Source organism: Melospiza georgiana, chromosome 3 (genome assembly GCF_028018845.1).
Source record: "Melospiza georgiana isolate bMelGeo1 chromosome 3, bMelGeo1.pri, whole genome shotgun sequence".
NCBI lineage: Eukaryota > Metazoa > Chordata > Aves > Passeriformes > Passerellidae > Melospiza > Melospiza georgiana.
Genome location: NC_080432.1, coordinates 84,080,195 through 84,094,295, shown reverse-complemented (window position 1 = coordinate 84,094,295; position 14,101 = coordinate 84,080,195). Strand labels below are relative to the sequence as shown.

The following is a 14,101-nucleotide window of genomic DNA, read 5'->3' as shown; positions in this document are numbered from 1 at the left end:
ATTCTGTAGCAATTGAGTTGGAATTTCAGAATCCATTTGGGATAACATTTGAGAATCTCAAGGAGAATTTCCTCTTGTGGGTCTGGTGAGAGGCAATAATGTGGGGAAGGAACTTCTGTGAGAACAGAATCCTTTGGTACCCCCATAAACACCACGTATGAGAAAATGAATTTGAGATAAGGTTATATTTCAGATTGTATCTTTAAAAAACTGGAAATAATGGAAGACTTGTAAAATATACAATGGGGAATGAATCCTAAATTATGTCATGATTATGGATTTGAACAAGTTGTACTGGGGATCAAAGAAGGCACAAAGTGAATAAAAGAGGCATTGAACTTTCGTTTGGCACAACATCATTTTTTAAAAAACAGGATTAAAAAGAGTGGGAAAAAGAAGTTCCCTTCATTCAGTTAGCATATTTTTCTGAAAAAAAATCCCATCACCTTGGTACGCACAGATCTCTATAGCACATACTCAAAATAAAGGCCTGTAATTGAAAACTGTCCTGGAAACACCACAGTTAGAAATCTGAGACACTTCAGTGAGCAACCACAGTCTTTACACCTACAGTAAGCTAGATTCTGATCTATTAGCATCTCTGAGCCTCTGATTAGGTCTGGTGTAACTGAGATCAGAATGTCACCTTTGGCTTAAACAAGATGTTTCACTGGTGGCACCTTGGCTGGCTCTCTCCTGCAGAGTAATTCCAGCCAGTCCTTGGTGCTTTGGAGGAGATGGTTTTTAGAAGTACATAAATTGAACACTGAATTGCACATGGCTGCCAGTTGGTAGATATGAGTTGTCATGGTTCATAATGAGTGTTGGAAAATTAATCCAGCCTTCATCATTGCAGAGGGTGAGCTGCCTTTTCTTATAATACTGATTTATATTGATATTTTTACACATTGCTCTACTTGCTATTCAGAGAGAGTGTAAAAATTTCTTGTGTCCAAATGGATTAGAGTTAATGAATTCCAGGTTCTTAAATATATTTACCTATCTCTTGTCTATCACAGTGGGAGATTGAATATTTAGATGTCTAAATATTTCTGTGGATCCGAGTTCAGTGCCTTGCTGGAAAAGCTGAATTTCAGACTTCATTTTCTCCTTTAGTCATGGTAAAATAACTCTTCCAGGCTAAATCTTGCTTCAAGTTAATTAAATAGATGTTAATATTCCTGGTGACTTCAGAGGAAGAGAGATTCAGCTCAATATGTAATAAAAATGTAAGAGTAATATTTTTTCTAATATTAATTTAGCTCAGCTTCATGAAATGTCTAATACTTGGTGGTATTTTCACTTCAAAAGTAAGTCTGTTTAAAGCTACTCACCATGAATTCACCAATTTAAGTAGGTGTGTCATTTACTTCAACACTTTTGAGAAGCTTGAGTATTTATTTACGTAATAAATGCATACTAAATGTCTCTATTCCTTCACACTGACATTTCTTTGCCTCAAGATCTGATTTTAAAAAGTACTTATCTGTCATAAGCTAACTTGAACAGAATGTAAAAATTATGCACAGTTAATAAAGAAACAAAATACGTAATCTGTCAGAGCAGATCCACTGATCCACGCCTTGTAAATCTGAACAGGGATATATCTGTGGGCTCTTCTGACAGGGATATGTCTGTGTGCTCTCCCCGCTCTCAGAATAGGATTTTACTCACCAACTGCACATTTTTTGTATGTATGTCATGTAAAGTGGGAAACACCTAATGAAATACTGTTTTTTTTACATACATTTATTTAAGAAATTGCTGAGAAGTTTGGTTAATTAATAAAAAACAACAAATGCAAATTATTTTGTTAAGGCAAGTCCCTCATCTTTTCTATGTGGGCTACATTCAGGAGGCAGGAGGAGACTTCAGGCAGGAAAGTCACCACTTCTTTCTAAGACTGTTTTTTTTCATATGTGCAGACCCTTGTTGTTACCTTTCTGGAGCAACTGCCTGGGCCAAAGGTACCAGGCTGGCTTCATCTGTCATCTCTAAATAGAGGCACCTAGCATGGGGACACACATGATGGACAAGACACTGCTACAACAAGACAAAAGTTTTGCCTTTTTGTAGAAGTTTATAAATTCTGTGAGCTCACTTCTACTCTCAGGGATATGCTGCTAGATGGCAACTCTCCACATGTCATACGTGTATGACTGACTGCAGTGACCACTCTGACACTGGACCTTGGGTTCTCTGAGATCCCTCTGGGTCTCAGGGAAGGCACCAGAGATGCTCCATCATTTGAACTGGAGCTGTCCATCATTCTTGCAGGTGTGTTTTCAACAACTTTCTTGATCTTTGTGGCTCTTGGAACTCCCTTTCCTCTGTAACAGAAAGGCAAATATGCAATTCTAACACAGAAATCCAGCACATTGCAGGGAGTAAAGTTGGTGAAGCAGTTGTTAATTACCCAAGCCTTCCCTTTTATAGTTTAGAGTGACACTCTAGTCCACTGGAGTGGAGAGAAGAGAACCAAATCTTTTCAGAAGGCCATTTAATTCTCACTCTTATCAAGGGCTTAATGTTTTTTGGGCCTTCACAATGCTAAAGCAAAACTGGTGAGCAATTAGGATGATTATGCAAACATGGTCGCAGAGAATGAGACTCATGCCTCATTTAATTGTAGGTGTGGGATTCATCCCACAAATTAGTATTTTTGCATTAAAGTAAATTGGTATAGCTATCTACATGAAGGTAGTACCAAGCTCCCATTAGGCAACAGCATGGAGCCTCAGCTCTCCAACATATCTCTGCACATACACACTACAGTTGTCTAAGTCAGACCCTTCCTGATTCACTTAAAAGTCAGTGGTGAGAAATAGATACTTTTAGGGCATGATTCATTCCCTCCTAAAGTACCTAAAATAGATTAACAACTCTTGCTTTATGAGTCTAGCTGAAGTACTCGGATAGGAAATGGGTATGGACAGATGAATGCCAAGGAATGGTTGTGTAGTCATTACGTGCATCTGTTCTAACTAGAACATTTGTCAGTGATCAGCCCACCAATAGCTCTTGCTAGAGCTACATGATTTCTGCTCACACCCTCTCTGTCTCAATGCCCTCTCTGTCTCAAACCACTGTTTTTTGACTTAATGCTCCCATATGCACACGCCAATCTCTTGTGCACACTTTATAAAGCAATCAGGTTTTCAATAGAAACTCTAGCACTTATGTTACAAAAATTATACTGGGCAGAAGAGTATGAAATGTTCTTTAGGATATATTTCTGTCTTGGCAAAGAGAGGGAATGAATGATCTAATGGGTCTTTCCATCTGTAAGTCAACATTCAGCTTCCAAATTATGACAGTCTTTTTCTTCATAGACATTAAATGTATTTGTTTTTGAAGAGGTCTCTTATTAGTACCTTCTTTTTTACATGATGTAAATTTATACCCTTGAAGTGACATTTTTATAATTCCCAGCAGACACATCAGATAACTCAGGAACCTCTTGCATGGCTAAATGCTCTTTGCCACAGTGTGCATACTCAGTTAGATCACTCCCAATTGAAAACCCACTGAGACTTGAAGAAGAACAAAGGATAGCAATATTTTTAGCAGATTCATGTTTGTCCCAGCTTGGTAAGTTGAAGAGGTCACTAAACTCTGTCAGCTCTGGGAAAATAATTTATTATTGTAAAGGAACTCAGGACAGCATGAGCTGGACATAATCCTGTATCCAAACTGGTTGGTTGACAATGACAGAGTCAAACTCTTAGCAACACCTGTTTTGGAAAGGGCACTAGAAAGCAAATTTTATAAAATATATCAAAATGGGTTACTTCTGAATCACATGGGTTCTAGCATATATTCAGGCAGTTAAACTGTGTTTGAGAATATTGATTGAGAAAGACTGTGGGGTCTCTCTTATTTTGCTCAATGTATGGGGTGTGTTTGGTGATAACACACCCCATACATTGAGCAAAACACGCCCCATACTATCTTCTGGTGCCCAAGACAGTTGAATAATTTGCCGTTGCTGGTTCTACTTGGGACAATTTCAGAAGTGTCTGAAGAAAGCTGAATCCCTGCTGTATTTGTAAACCCTGTAATAAAACACCTTTAACTTTGTCCCCCATAGAAATTTTCTTGATAGTTATACTGAATAGGATCTCCCTATTTCCCTGATATAGACAAAAATATTGGTGAATGTGTTCTAACACAAACCTGCTAATTAAAATGAAACAGTGGTAACATTGTGCTGCTATCCACCTGCTTGTTTAAGTAGTTCACCTGTAACTGTCTGTGTAGGCTGAAACTGAGCAATACTGGATGATATTTTTAATCCACAGCCCTTAAGATAGCAGAAGCATTAGCTAGAATTGTACTGAAGGTCCAGTGGGGTCTACATTTTTACTGAAAGACTGTGATGTCTCTGTTTTGTCCCTCTTTTTTATCTTAGATAAGGCCTTCGAATATAATGGAAAATGAAATTTAAAATACTTTTTCCTGCTTTCCTAGTAGGAAGGATTAGAAATGTTTCCATTTGGTCAGTTTAAGCCTAAATGCTTGCTCTCCAGGATTCAGCCACCATAGGTAGACAATCTAAAATGGCTGATTCCGCCTTGTCTTTCTCTAGGAGAGCTAAAGGCCAAATGCTGGGTCAACCCTGATGGGGGGCTGAATACCAGAGAGATTAGTGTTTGTGTTTCTCCTAGAGATGAATTGTAAAAACTCTGAGATTTTTAGTGGCTGTCACTGATCTGTTGACACTTACCTGGAATTAAAGCTGTCCCTGGAGTATCACAAAGAAAAAACCCCAACTTTTTACAATCTTTCTGTGCTCTGCTACTTGTAGCTGCCTTGGTATGTTACAATCCGCCTCTCTGGCTGCTGAACTTTTTGTTATGACTTCAGATCATTTTGGTCAGGAGGTTCTAGAAACTCATTAAATAGTGTTATAATTGCACATACAGAATGAAGGAAAACAAATACAACCTTAATTTTCTGAGTCCATTAGCCAACTCCCTTGATTCATTTATCTGGAGGATTGAGAACACCAGTTAATTTCATTTCCACAGTTACATTTTCCAAAATCTTAGAAAGACTAATCAAAAGCTTGTAGCTAATATTTGCAGCTTGTTTGGTTTTCTCCTGTTGTTTGAACTGCTTCCAATGTGTCTTGCCAGTGACATTTCTCCACTGAGCAGAATAAATACCAAAATTACAGAGAAATAGTTTTACTGAAGAAAGCAGCAAATGTGTTGCCCTGTAAATACAAAGTTTCTCAAAGTCACTGATGTCTTTCTGTAACTTCCATGGCAAGGAAATGACAGAGCCAGAATAATTAGTTTACAGAATAGATGCAATATATGTAATTCCAGTACTCTTCCACAATTTGAAAGATAGATTTACTTACATTTATTAATCAATTTTTTGCTATGAAATATTGGGTGGAAGAGAAAATCAAATCCTCTTGGACTGTCTGCTTAAGATATTGTTATTATTGGAAATTTTATTTGTGAGACTGCATTGCGTGACCCTGAGTTTAGGCTCTGCTACTTGCCCTAAGGTGTTACTTGCCCTCTTTTATTTGTGATAAAAGAGGATCTCTTCCCCTGAAGTATTTGGAATCTAAACGAGGTAGAATGATCATTCTTCTTATATGAATTAAATACTGAGACACAGAGCAATTCAGAACATGTCTTCAATTCAGCCAGCTGCCTTCGAAAGAGTAGGCAGTGAAGCAATATCACTGCAGCAATCTGCATGTGTGCTAATTAGTCTGGATGGATTCTGCAATTTCATATTTATATTGCATCTGAGGTGCTAGCTAGTGTATTAGCCACTTTGGAGCATTACACACTGCAAAGAGATCCAAGGTGATTTAGGATCATGCAGTCAATGTTGGAATTGTGGTTAACCTCACTACCATTTTTTAATGTCCTTCTCCGTGTTGCATGAAAAATATTACAGACTCATACATCGGTTTAGGGGAAGGGATCTTTGGAGGCCATATGGTCCAATTTCTTGCTTGGAACAGGGCTAACATCAGTTTTTTCTGGTTCCTTAAGGCTTTGTTTGATAACTGATCTTGTGAAGATTTTTAAATCTATATATAGTCAGAATTTCCCTTGCTATGACTTGTGTCCATTGCTTCTTGTCCTTTTGTTGGGCATCTCTGAGCAGAGTGTGACACCATCCTCTCCACCCACTGGGTAGTTTTAGACAGTAACTGAGATGCTTCTTCTCTCTGTCTTCTGCAGGCTGAACAAACCCAGATCCCCCTCTCCACGCTCTCCAGCCAGTAACAACATTGGAATGCTTGGGCTTGCTCTAGTATGTTCTTGTACTGGGGAGACAAGTCTGAGAGACCATGAATCTGTTGAAACTCATGTGGGTTTGGAAGTGTTGAATTGCACTAATCTCTTCTGGAAGCAAGATCCATTATTAAGATCCTGGGCTTGTGGAATTTTTGCCTCCATTCCAGAACACAAGTTACCAATTCCTTGACTCTGAGCTGGAGTCTTCCCTGTGCATACCTGAGGTTACCTCACCTGGTCCTGTAAAAGGCTTTGAAGATCAGATCTAAGACCTTTGTAATGACTCACATAAAAGTGAGAGAGAATATGTGAATATCTGAGTTGGGAAGAGCTTGGTGAGAGAGGTGGTGGCTTTCAAGGCAGTTTTAGTGCTACTGAAAAAAAATCCAGCTGCCGTTTTGCACTCAGAGCTACAGCTGCAAGAGGAGTCAATAGATACAGATGTGGATAAGGAGTTCCAAGAGGCAGATGAGGATTGCTTCAGGAGGAAATTTTATTCTGTTTTGAGGCATTTGGAACAAGTATCAGTTGGGAGGAGGTGACTGTGCTGCAGACCTGTGGTAACCAGCAGTGGTGAGAAGTGAGACAGGCACGTGGAGATTTTTTGGTTTAATCTGTCAATCACATGGCTGTCACTGTGGGTGTGCTGTCAGACTTACCCTAAGCATGTGCTTTGAGAGGAATCAGGGATTCTGGTTGACTGTCTTTTGTCAATGCTCATGTGCACAGGAACATTCGCAGTGACATGACCTGCTGAGCTCTGCAGGCTGCTGTTTATTTTGGTCAGGATTTTTTCCAGTGAGGTGCTGATTTTGCATGACCTGTACACTTTGGGATTAAAATTACTTGGTTGCACATGTTGGTTCACTGGATGGAAAGGTCAGTATTAGTAACACATTTTTAGTTTGTTTTCACTGTTCATATCACACTGGTCGGATTTCAAAGTAATGCTGGTTCTTTATCCATGGATGCTGGTGAGGGAAATGTGTATTGTTGGGGGCGTTTTGTGGCCTCCTTGAATTTTTACATTTTCAGAATTTGTGCTTTCCATTTTTGGGCAATTTAGTCCTTTGCCTTCCAGGTGTGTTCTTTGTGTGCATATGGAATCTATTACACATGATTTGTAGATCCTTTGTAGATTTAAAAACAATGAAGAATGGGATTTCACAATATAGGAACTATGAACTAAGTTAAAACACCCTAAAAAATTTGAAAACTTGAAAATTTGTTTGTCTTCCTAAAAGTGGAAATGCACAAATATTTTGTAAACAGTGCTGGCTATAGGGGTTTGAACTAAAGAAACCCCTGCTAAACTTTGAGGTTTTGGGTTTTTCTCATAATGATTGTGGCAAATTGTCCTCTTTGTGACCACGGAGTAATCTTAGATGTTGGAGTCGTGTGGTTCCATCATCAAAACATTTGGGAATGAGTGTCAAGAGAACCCCCCACTTTTCCAGCCCAGTCTTTCTGGTGCCAGAATAGAAAAACATGCTATGGGAAGGTCTTGTGGTAAACAACTCTTCAGGAACATTATCTCTACAGAGCTTTGGAGAGAGAGACCACTGGACTTTGCCCTTGATACATGTTTTTATACAGATACTCTGGATCTCAAAGGTGATGGAGGTGGATGACATGCAATGACTTTCAAAGAGCATTCTTAATACACTAATCTGGTCTGCTTTGATAATTTGGTTTTAGCCATTTCCTTGGTCATGAACTTTCCCTCTTAGTCCCTTTGTCCTTTCTGTTTCCCTTCCAATTCCTGCCAGTTTAAAACCACTTCATCTTGTACTTCAGAGCCTTTTCGAAGATGTGGGCATTCCTTGTTTCAGTCTACTCTTCCAAAATCTTCATGTGCTGCAGACTTGTTAACACATATTTAAGGATCTTGATGCCTCTAGTGAATACTGTGAGGGGAAAAATAACATTATTTTTGGTTCAATATCTGTGGTGTCAAAGATTTTTTAACATATTCATCCAACAACTTTGATATGCTCTCTACAGATCCTTATTTTCTGTCTTGGAAATTGGCCTTACCTTTCTTTCCATAATCTTGGGAATATGAGTGTGGGGGATCTAATTAGCCTCATGCCCAAAAGAAACATTTAGTCTCACCATGGGGCAAGAGGCCGTGGGATAGGATGGTTGTAGATGCAGCATGTTTGACTTCGGTCACAGCTTGGTCCCTCCTAATCCCATTTTGTCCCTTCTGAATTTTGCTGTTGGTGGTCTTTGCTCTTTTATGATGATTGTCAGTCTGCCTGAGGATTCTGTGGTCTGCCTTTAAGGCCTATTACTTGTGATGACACTTGCAGCAGATATTCTGTGATCCTGTCTGAACTATGTCTATTATGTGATTAGGTCCAATCTCCTGTCACAAGACACAACTTGAGAACAGCTTCTCTCCCATCGTGGAGAGATGTGTGGCCTGATCAAAGGAAACATGTAATTATAAAAGCTAAATTGAACCCAGCAAAGAATCATTTGCTTTTGTTCATTGGATTTATGCCTTCTGATGCTCTGATCATCTGAGAGGACACAGACATCTACCTGGAGCCTGGATGAAAGCAGTCCTTTCTAGTAAAGTCAAGAGGGCGAATAGGACACCATGTACCTAGAATTTCCCTTTATAACTCCCCTCATGCACTCAGCTTTTCTTGTGCTGTCCTTTTTGCTCTGTAATGACTCAGAGGCACCTCTGGAATTAGCAATGTTCATGTGTTCTTAATGCTTCTGTGCCACTTGCCTCCTACCTGGCATTTTCCTATTTTTCAAATGCATTTTTAGTATCTTTCTACCGATCAGAAATCAAACAACACTCTGACACTGGCAATGGAAGAGAATCCCTTTTCAGAATTTCCACTGTTACAGACCTCCTCTGTAAACTGCAGTAAGTGCCTGCTCATTCTGTACATGCTACCTAAGATGCAGAATTCACTAGAATGGGAGGCAGGTGAAAGGAATCCATGTTCAAGCCTCATTACTGCTTCTGAACTTGTGTGAGCTCATGATTTTCCTCACTTGCCCATTTTTGGGGAACTTCAGGCAGCCAGCCCTGGTATTTCAGAGTATCTGGCCCACGAGGAAAGATAGATAGAATCGAGCACCCGGGTGAAGGAACAGTCTGATGAGAGTAATGTGAAAAGCTGTGTGGAGATGTCAGGGTAGCTCAGAGCATGCATGCGAGGGCCACATTATCACATCTACAAACCAGCACAGTAATTCCTCAGTTCAGTCATCCTGACAACTGCCCATATAGAGGAAGATCTTTTTGCCTGAAGAGAACCCAGCTTGTAACAGATAAAAATATTGAAGAAGTAATGTCAGAGAAGTGCAGGTTGGAATTAGATGGCTATAGACAGCTCTTTCAGTTGGGAAACTGATGATGTTGTGGTTCCATTTTTATTTTTAACTCAGAAAACACAGAACTGCGAACAGAACTATTCCTTTAGAGGCAGTGGAAACTCCTGAGATTCAAATACACTGTAAGTGCATGAGGAAATTGTCTATTTCAGGTGCACTCCACAGAAGTAGTTGTAGCAAGGTTGAATATGTAATCTCACATCATGGGAACACCATACATAAATAGATTTTCCAATTTAAAACGTGGGTATGAACAAGAACTTAAAAACTGTTTTGCACTGAATCTCAAGGTCACTGCCAGCCTGCTGGAGACCTGCCGCTGCTGCTGCTGCAGTGTGGGGTCAGTCACCAGCGGTGGGTACCACTGCCCAGCGGTGGGTACCACTGCCCCGATGCTGCCGCTCACCAGCAGAATCGGGGAGACATTCCCTTCAGTGTGCACACGTAATGTGCGAGCACGGATGCCTTCCTCCATGGCTCTTTGTGACGGGAAATGCCGACCCTCCGCTCGCACTCAGCCGCGTCCTGCTGTCTGGACGGTCTGAAGCGCGGCGCTCGGTTTCCCTGTGTGCCCGGCGCGCCTGCAGCATCACCCCCGGTACCCCCGCTCCCGCACACGCCCCGAGCCCTCCGCCGCTCGGGCTCCGCACGGGCACACGGGGGGCAAAGGCCGGCGAGACCCCCGCAGGAGCGCTCCGCCGGGCACCATCGCTACAGCGAGCCCTGCCCGGGGGATGGCAGCAGCATGCCCCGCACGGCCGCGGCTGCGGGAGCGATGCCGGCAGGGGACACCCCCTCCGCGAGGCTCCCCTGGTCCCCGCGGCCCCCGGGCGCTCGGAGCGGGGCGGGCGGACCCCTCCCCTCCCCTGCCCGTGCTCCCCGCCCCTGCCCCGCATTGGCTGCGGGCGCTGACGGGCAGCGGGGCGGCCCTGCCCAGGGGCACTGCCCGCACTGGGGGTCCGGCCGCGCCGCGGAGCGGGGCTGAGTCGCGCCGGTGCCGCCATGGGGGTGGAGATCGAGACCATCTCTCCGGGAGACGGTACGAGGCCGTGCGGGGAGCAGCCCTGCGGCGCGGGGCCGGGCACCGGGGGCTCGGGGAGCGGGGAGCCGGCGGCGGCAGAGCGGGGAGCGGGGAGGCGGCGGGGCGGAGGGAGGCACGGCCGCCCCCGCAGCCCCGTGGGCACGAACCCCCGTGGGGAGAGGCGGAGCGCGGCCAGGCGGCCGCCCGGGGTCACGGCGGCGGCGAGGACCGGGGTTTCTGTGGCATCCGCTGACAGCTGCACGGCCCGAGCGCGGAGCCCGGGGTCGGCGCCCGGCGGGGAGCCCAAACTTTCCCCGGTGGCGAGCCCGGCCTCGCCGGGGCTGCCGCCCGTTCGTTCGTGCCAGCATCCCCCGGCGAGGCACCGCCGCCTCCCGGTCCAGCGTGGGATGCTGGCGAGGGCTGATGTGCAGCCCGGGTGGCAGTCGCCTCTCCTTGGCGCACGCTTGGCTTTCGAGAGCCAATTCGCAGTGTTCTGCTCTTCCTTGGCATTATAATTCCATAAGGTGTTTGTGGTTTTTTTGTTTGGTTGGTTTTTGTTTTTTTTTTTTGTTTTTTTTTTTTTTAAGAGAATGTAATTTCTAGCATACGTATGTAGCTATATAATAGCTACATCGTATTAATCGTTGGCTGATGTACAACCGTAAATAATTCGTTCAAGTTGACTGCAGATTAAGTTTCTTGGCCCAGTATATTTCCTTTCTTTGTATATGCTTTTTAATTGGCTTCTCCCTCTGTGCTGTTTAGCTCTAGAGATCGAATTCTTCTCTTGGTTGCAGAGACGTAAAAAAAGAATACTTATACCCACATAAGTAATGGTGCTGAGTTGGGAGTAGGAAGGAGGGTGGAACTACCTCACAGTAGTACTTTCTATCTATTGAATAGATCAAGGCTGTCATTGTAAGTAATATGTGATTCCAAATAAAGCTATATGGATTAGATCTCTTGGTTGCAAGTCTTAATCAAAATCAGCTGACTTTAAACACTGTCTAAAGCCACAGTGAGTCAGTGGTCTTGCTCATCTTTGCTTTTAATTTGGTTTTGATGTGAAATTATGTATCTGCATGGGCTTTGCTGGTGATAAACTCACACAGCAGAGTGTGTGTCCATAAGGTCTGAAACTGCTTTTCCCAGATCTCTCTATAATAGTGGATCATTTTAATAATACCTGTTTTACAGGATGTAGGGTTCATCTCACATAACTTTTCTCAGGTTAGCTAGCTAATCTAAAGCAGTCTTCTGGGTTTTCTCTGTGGCCATCTCCAGAGAATAATTTGTCTTGCCTTTCTCAGGACAGGCTGGCTTTCTCTCAAAGCACTGCTAATTCTTTGCTGTCAATAGAGGAAGCCCAGGAGACTGGCATATGATAATTGCCTGTGGTTTAGATGGCTGTGAATTTAAAAGACATGACTCCCACTTTAGCATACCAGATACCTACTGTACTGCATTTTGGGCAAGGTGCAGCTAGGGATATTCCAGCCAGCCAAGCCAGTGAACAAGGCTGTTCAGGTGGCACTTGGAAGCACCACTTTCTCAATTTTTGTGTTGTAAATCTTGGTTCATCCTGTTAGCCTGCCCTCTGCCATGTACTGCTCATGTGGTTTTGGCACATGAGCCCCAAGGCTGTAGCTTGTGTGTGACCTGCTGGTTTATACCCTGTGAGGTGCCCTGTAATGCAGAACTTGTTGTCATGTTAATTCTGACCAAAGAGCCAGAAAGCCAACTAAGCAATTCTATTTCATGGAATCATAGAATGGTTTGGTTGGAAGGGACCTTAGAGATCATCTTGTTCCAGCCCCCCTGCCATAGACAGAGACACATTCCACTAGACCAGGTTGCTCCAAGCCCCATCAAGCCTGATGTTGAACATTTCCAGGGATGGGGCATCCACAGCTTTTGTGGGCAACCTAACTCCATCCCCAGTATTTGGCTTTCTAAGGATGTTCCTTAATAATTAACCTCATAGATACATTTAATTTCTTCTGAACCTGGGCACTCCTCTGGCCAACCTTGAGAAATCATGGTTAGCATCTTTAATACACCATTGGCACCTAATTGAGCCTTGAGAGTCATCCCTTAGCTTTTATTGCCTTTAGCAGTACCTAGAACAGGTAAAATGGAAATGGTAATTTAATTTTCTGTCAAGCTAATAATGTAAGCTTTTTTTCCTTTCAGTATGAACATTTTAGGAGGAGCTACCAGGCTTTTAAAAGAACTCAGTGTACTACTGCTTTACTGTTGCCTGATGTTACAAAATTAAACTGCTTTTGTCTGTAAAACCCATCCCTGCTAATTAAAGATGCCCTCACAGAGCTGTCTTTCTTGAGTGGAAGGCATTAGACATGTGAATACAAATGGATTTTCTCACAATGTCAGGCTGAGACTTTATTTGAAAAATGATAGCAAAAACATTCTGAGAATATTTAAAGTTGTAATCCATGAAGTTTTGACTGTCCTTTTGTACTTACAGGATGTAAATGCATATGTAATGCACACATATATAGGGAGAGTTATCTAAGAGCTAAACAGCAGCCAAACTGGGACCTTTTACCCTAAACCATCCCATTCCTGTCTTGCATATTAGTGATTTGGTAACACGTAGTCACAGAATCATGGAGTTGTTAAGGTTGGAAGAGACTTCCAAGATCAGCAAGTCCAACCATCAACCTAGCACCACCACCATGTCCACCAGTAAACCATGTGTTCAGATGCCATATGCATGTGTTTTCTCAACACTGGAAAGGATTGTACTCCTCCACTTGCCTGGGCAGTCAATGTTTTACAAGCCAATGCTTTACAACCTTTTCTGTGAAGACATGTTTCCCAATATCCAATCTAAACCTAGCCCAGCGCAACTTGAGGCCATTTCCCCTCACTTTTACCCTCCACTTGTCTGGGAGAAGAGGCTGATCCCCACTTCACTAAAACCTCCTGTCAGGGATTTGTAGAGAGCAATAAGGTCCCCCCTGAGCCTCCTTTTCTGCAGGCCAAACACCCCCAGCTCCCTCAGGCACTCCTTGTAAGACTTGTGCTCCAACTTGTATGAGGAGCCGCTTATACCTACAGCTGTCATGTGGATGTCTCAGGTATCCTGATGTAACCAAATGGCTAATACCAGATCTCAGTTCAGCATTTTCCTCTTAAAAGATAAACTTGCCTAGCCAGGTCAATCAGAGAAAAGAAAAGATTAACCTTTTACAATTTTGACAGGACGGACATTTCCAAAGAAGGGTCAGACGTGTGTGGTGCACTACACAGGTAAGGCATGTTCTGGATGTTCTGCTTCACATCAAGAGTGATTTCCCATTTCTGATGTCTGTTGTATCTTTTGTTGTGTTCTACCACTCATAATCCATTGTATAATGCTTGGGTGGGTTTCCTGCCTATTTTGCTTCTAGCTGATCTGTTCAGGCTACAGTAGGTAGAT

The 14,101-nt window shown here is 42.9% G+C and overlaps 1 protein-coding gene across 2 annotated transcripts in view; it reads left to right on the top strand.

The window, feature by feature from the left end:
* The first annotated feature begins 10,568 nt into the window (after positions 1-10,568).
* Positions 10,569-14,101, top strand: part of FKBP1B (FKBP prolyl isomerase 1B) — a 44,434-nt gene continuing 40,901 nt past the window's right edge. The window contains exons 1-2 of one of the 2 annotated variants that reach the window (XM_058020359.1): positions 10,569-10,674; positions 13,885-13,932. In XM_058020359.1, coding sequence (XP_057876342.1) covers positions 10,638-10,674; positions 13,885-13,932 — 85 coding nt within the window. In that variant the 5' untranslated portion in view covers positions 10,569-10,637. The remainder of the gene's footprint in view (positions 10,675-13,884; positions 13,933-14,101) is intronic. The other variant, XM_058020360.1, reaches the window with a different exon arrangement.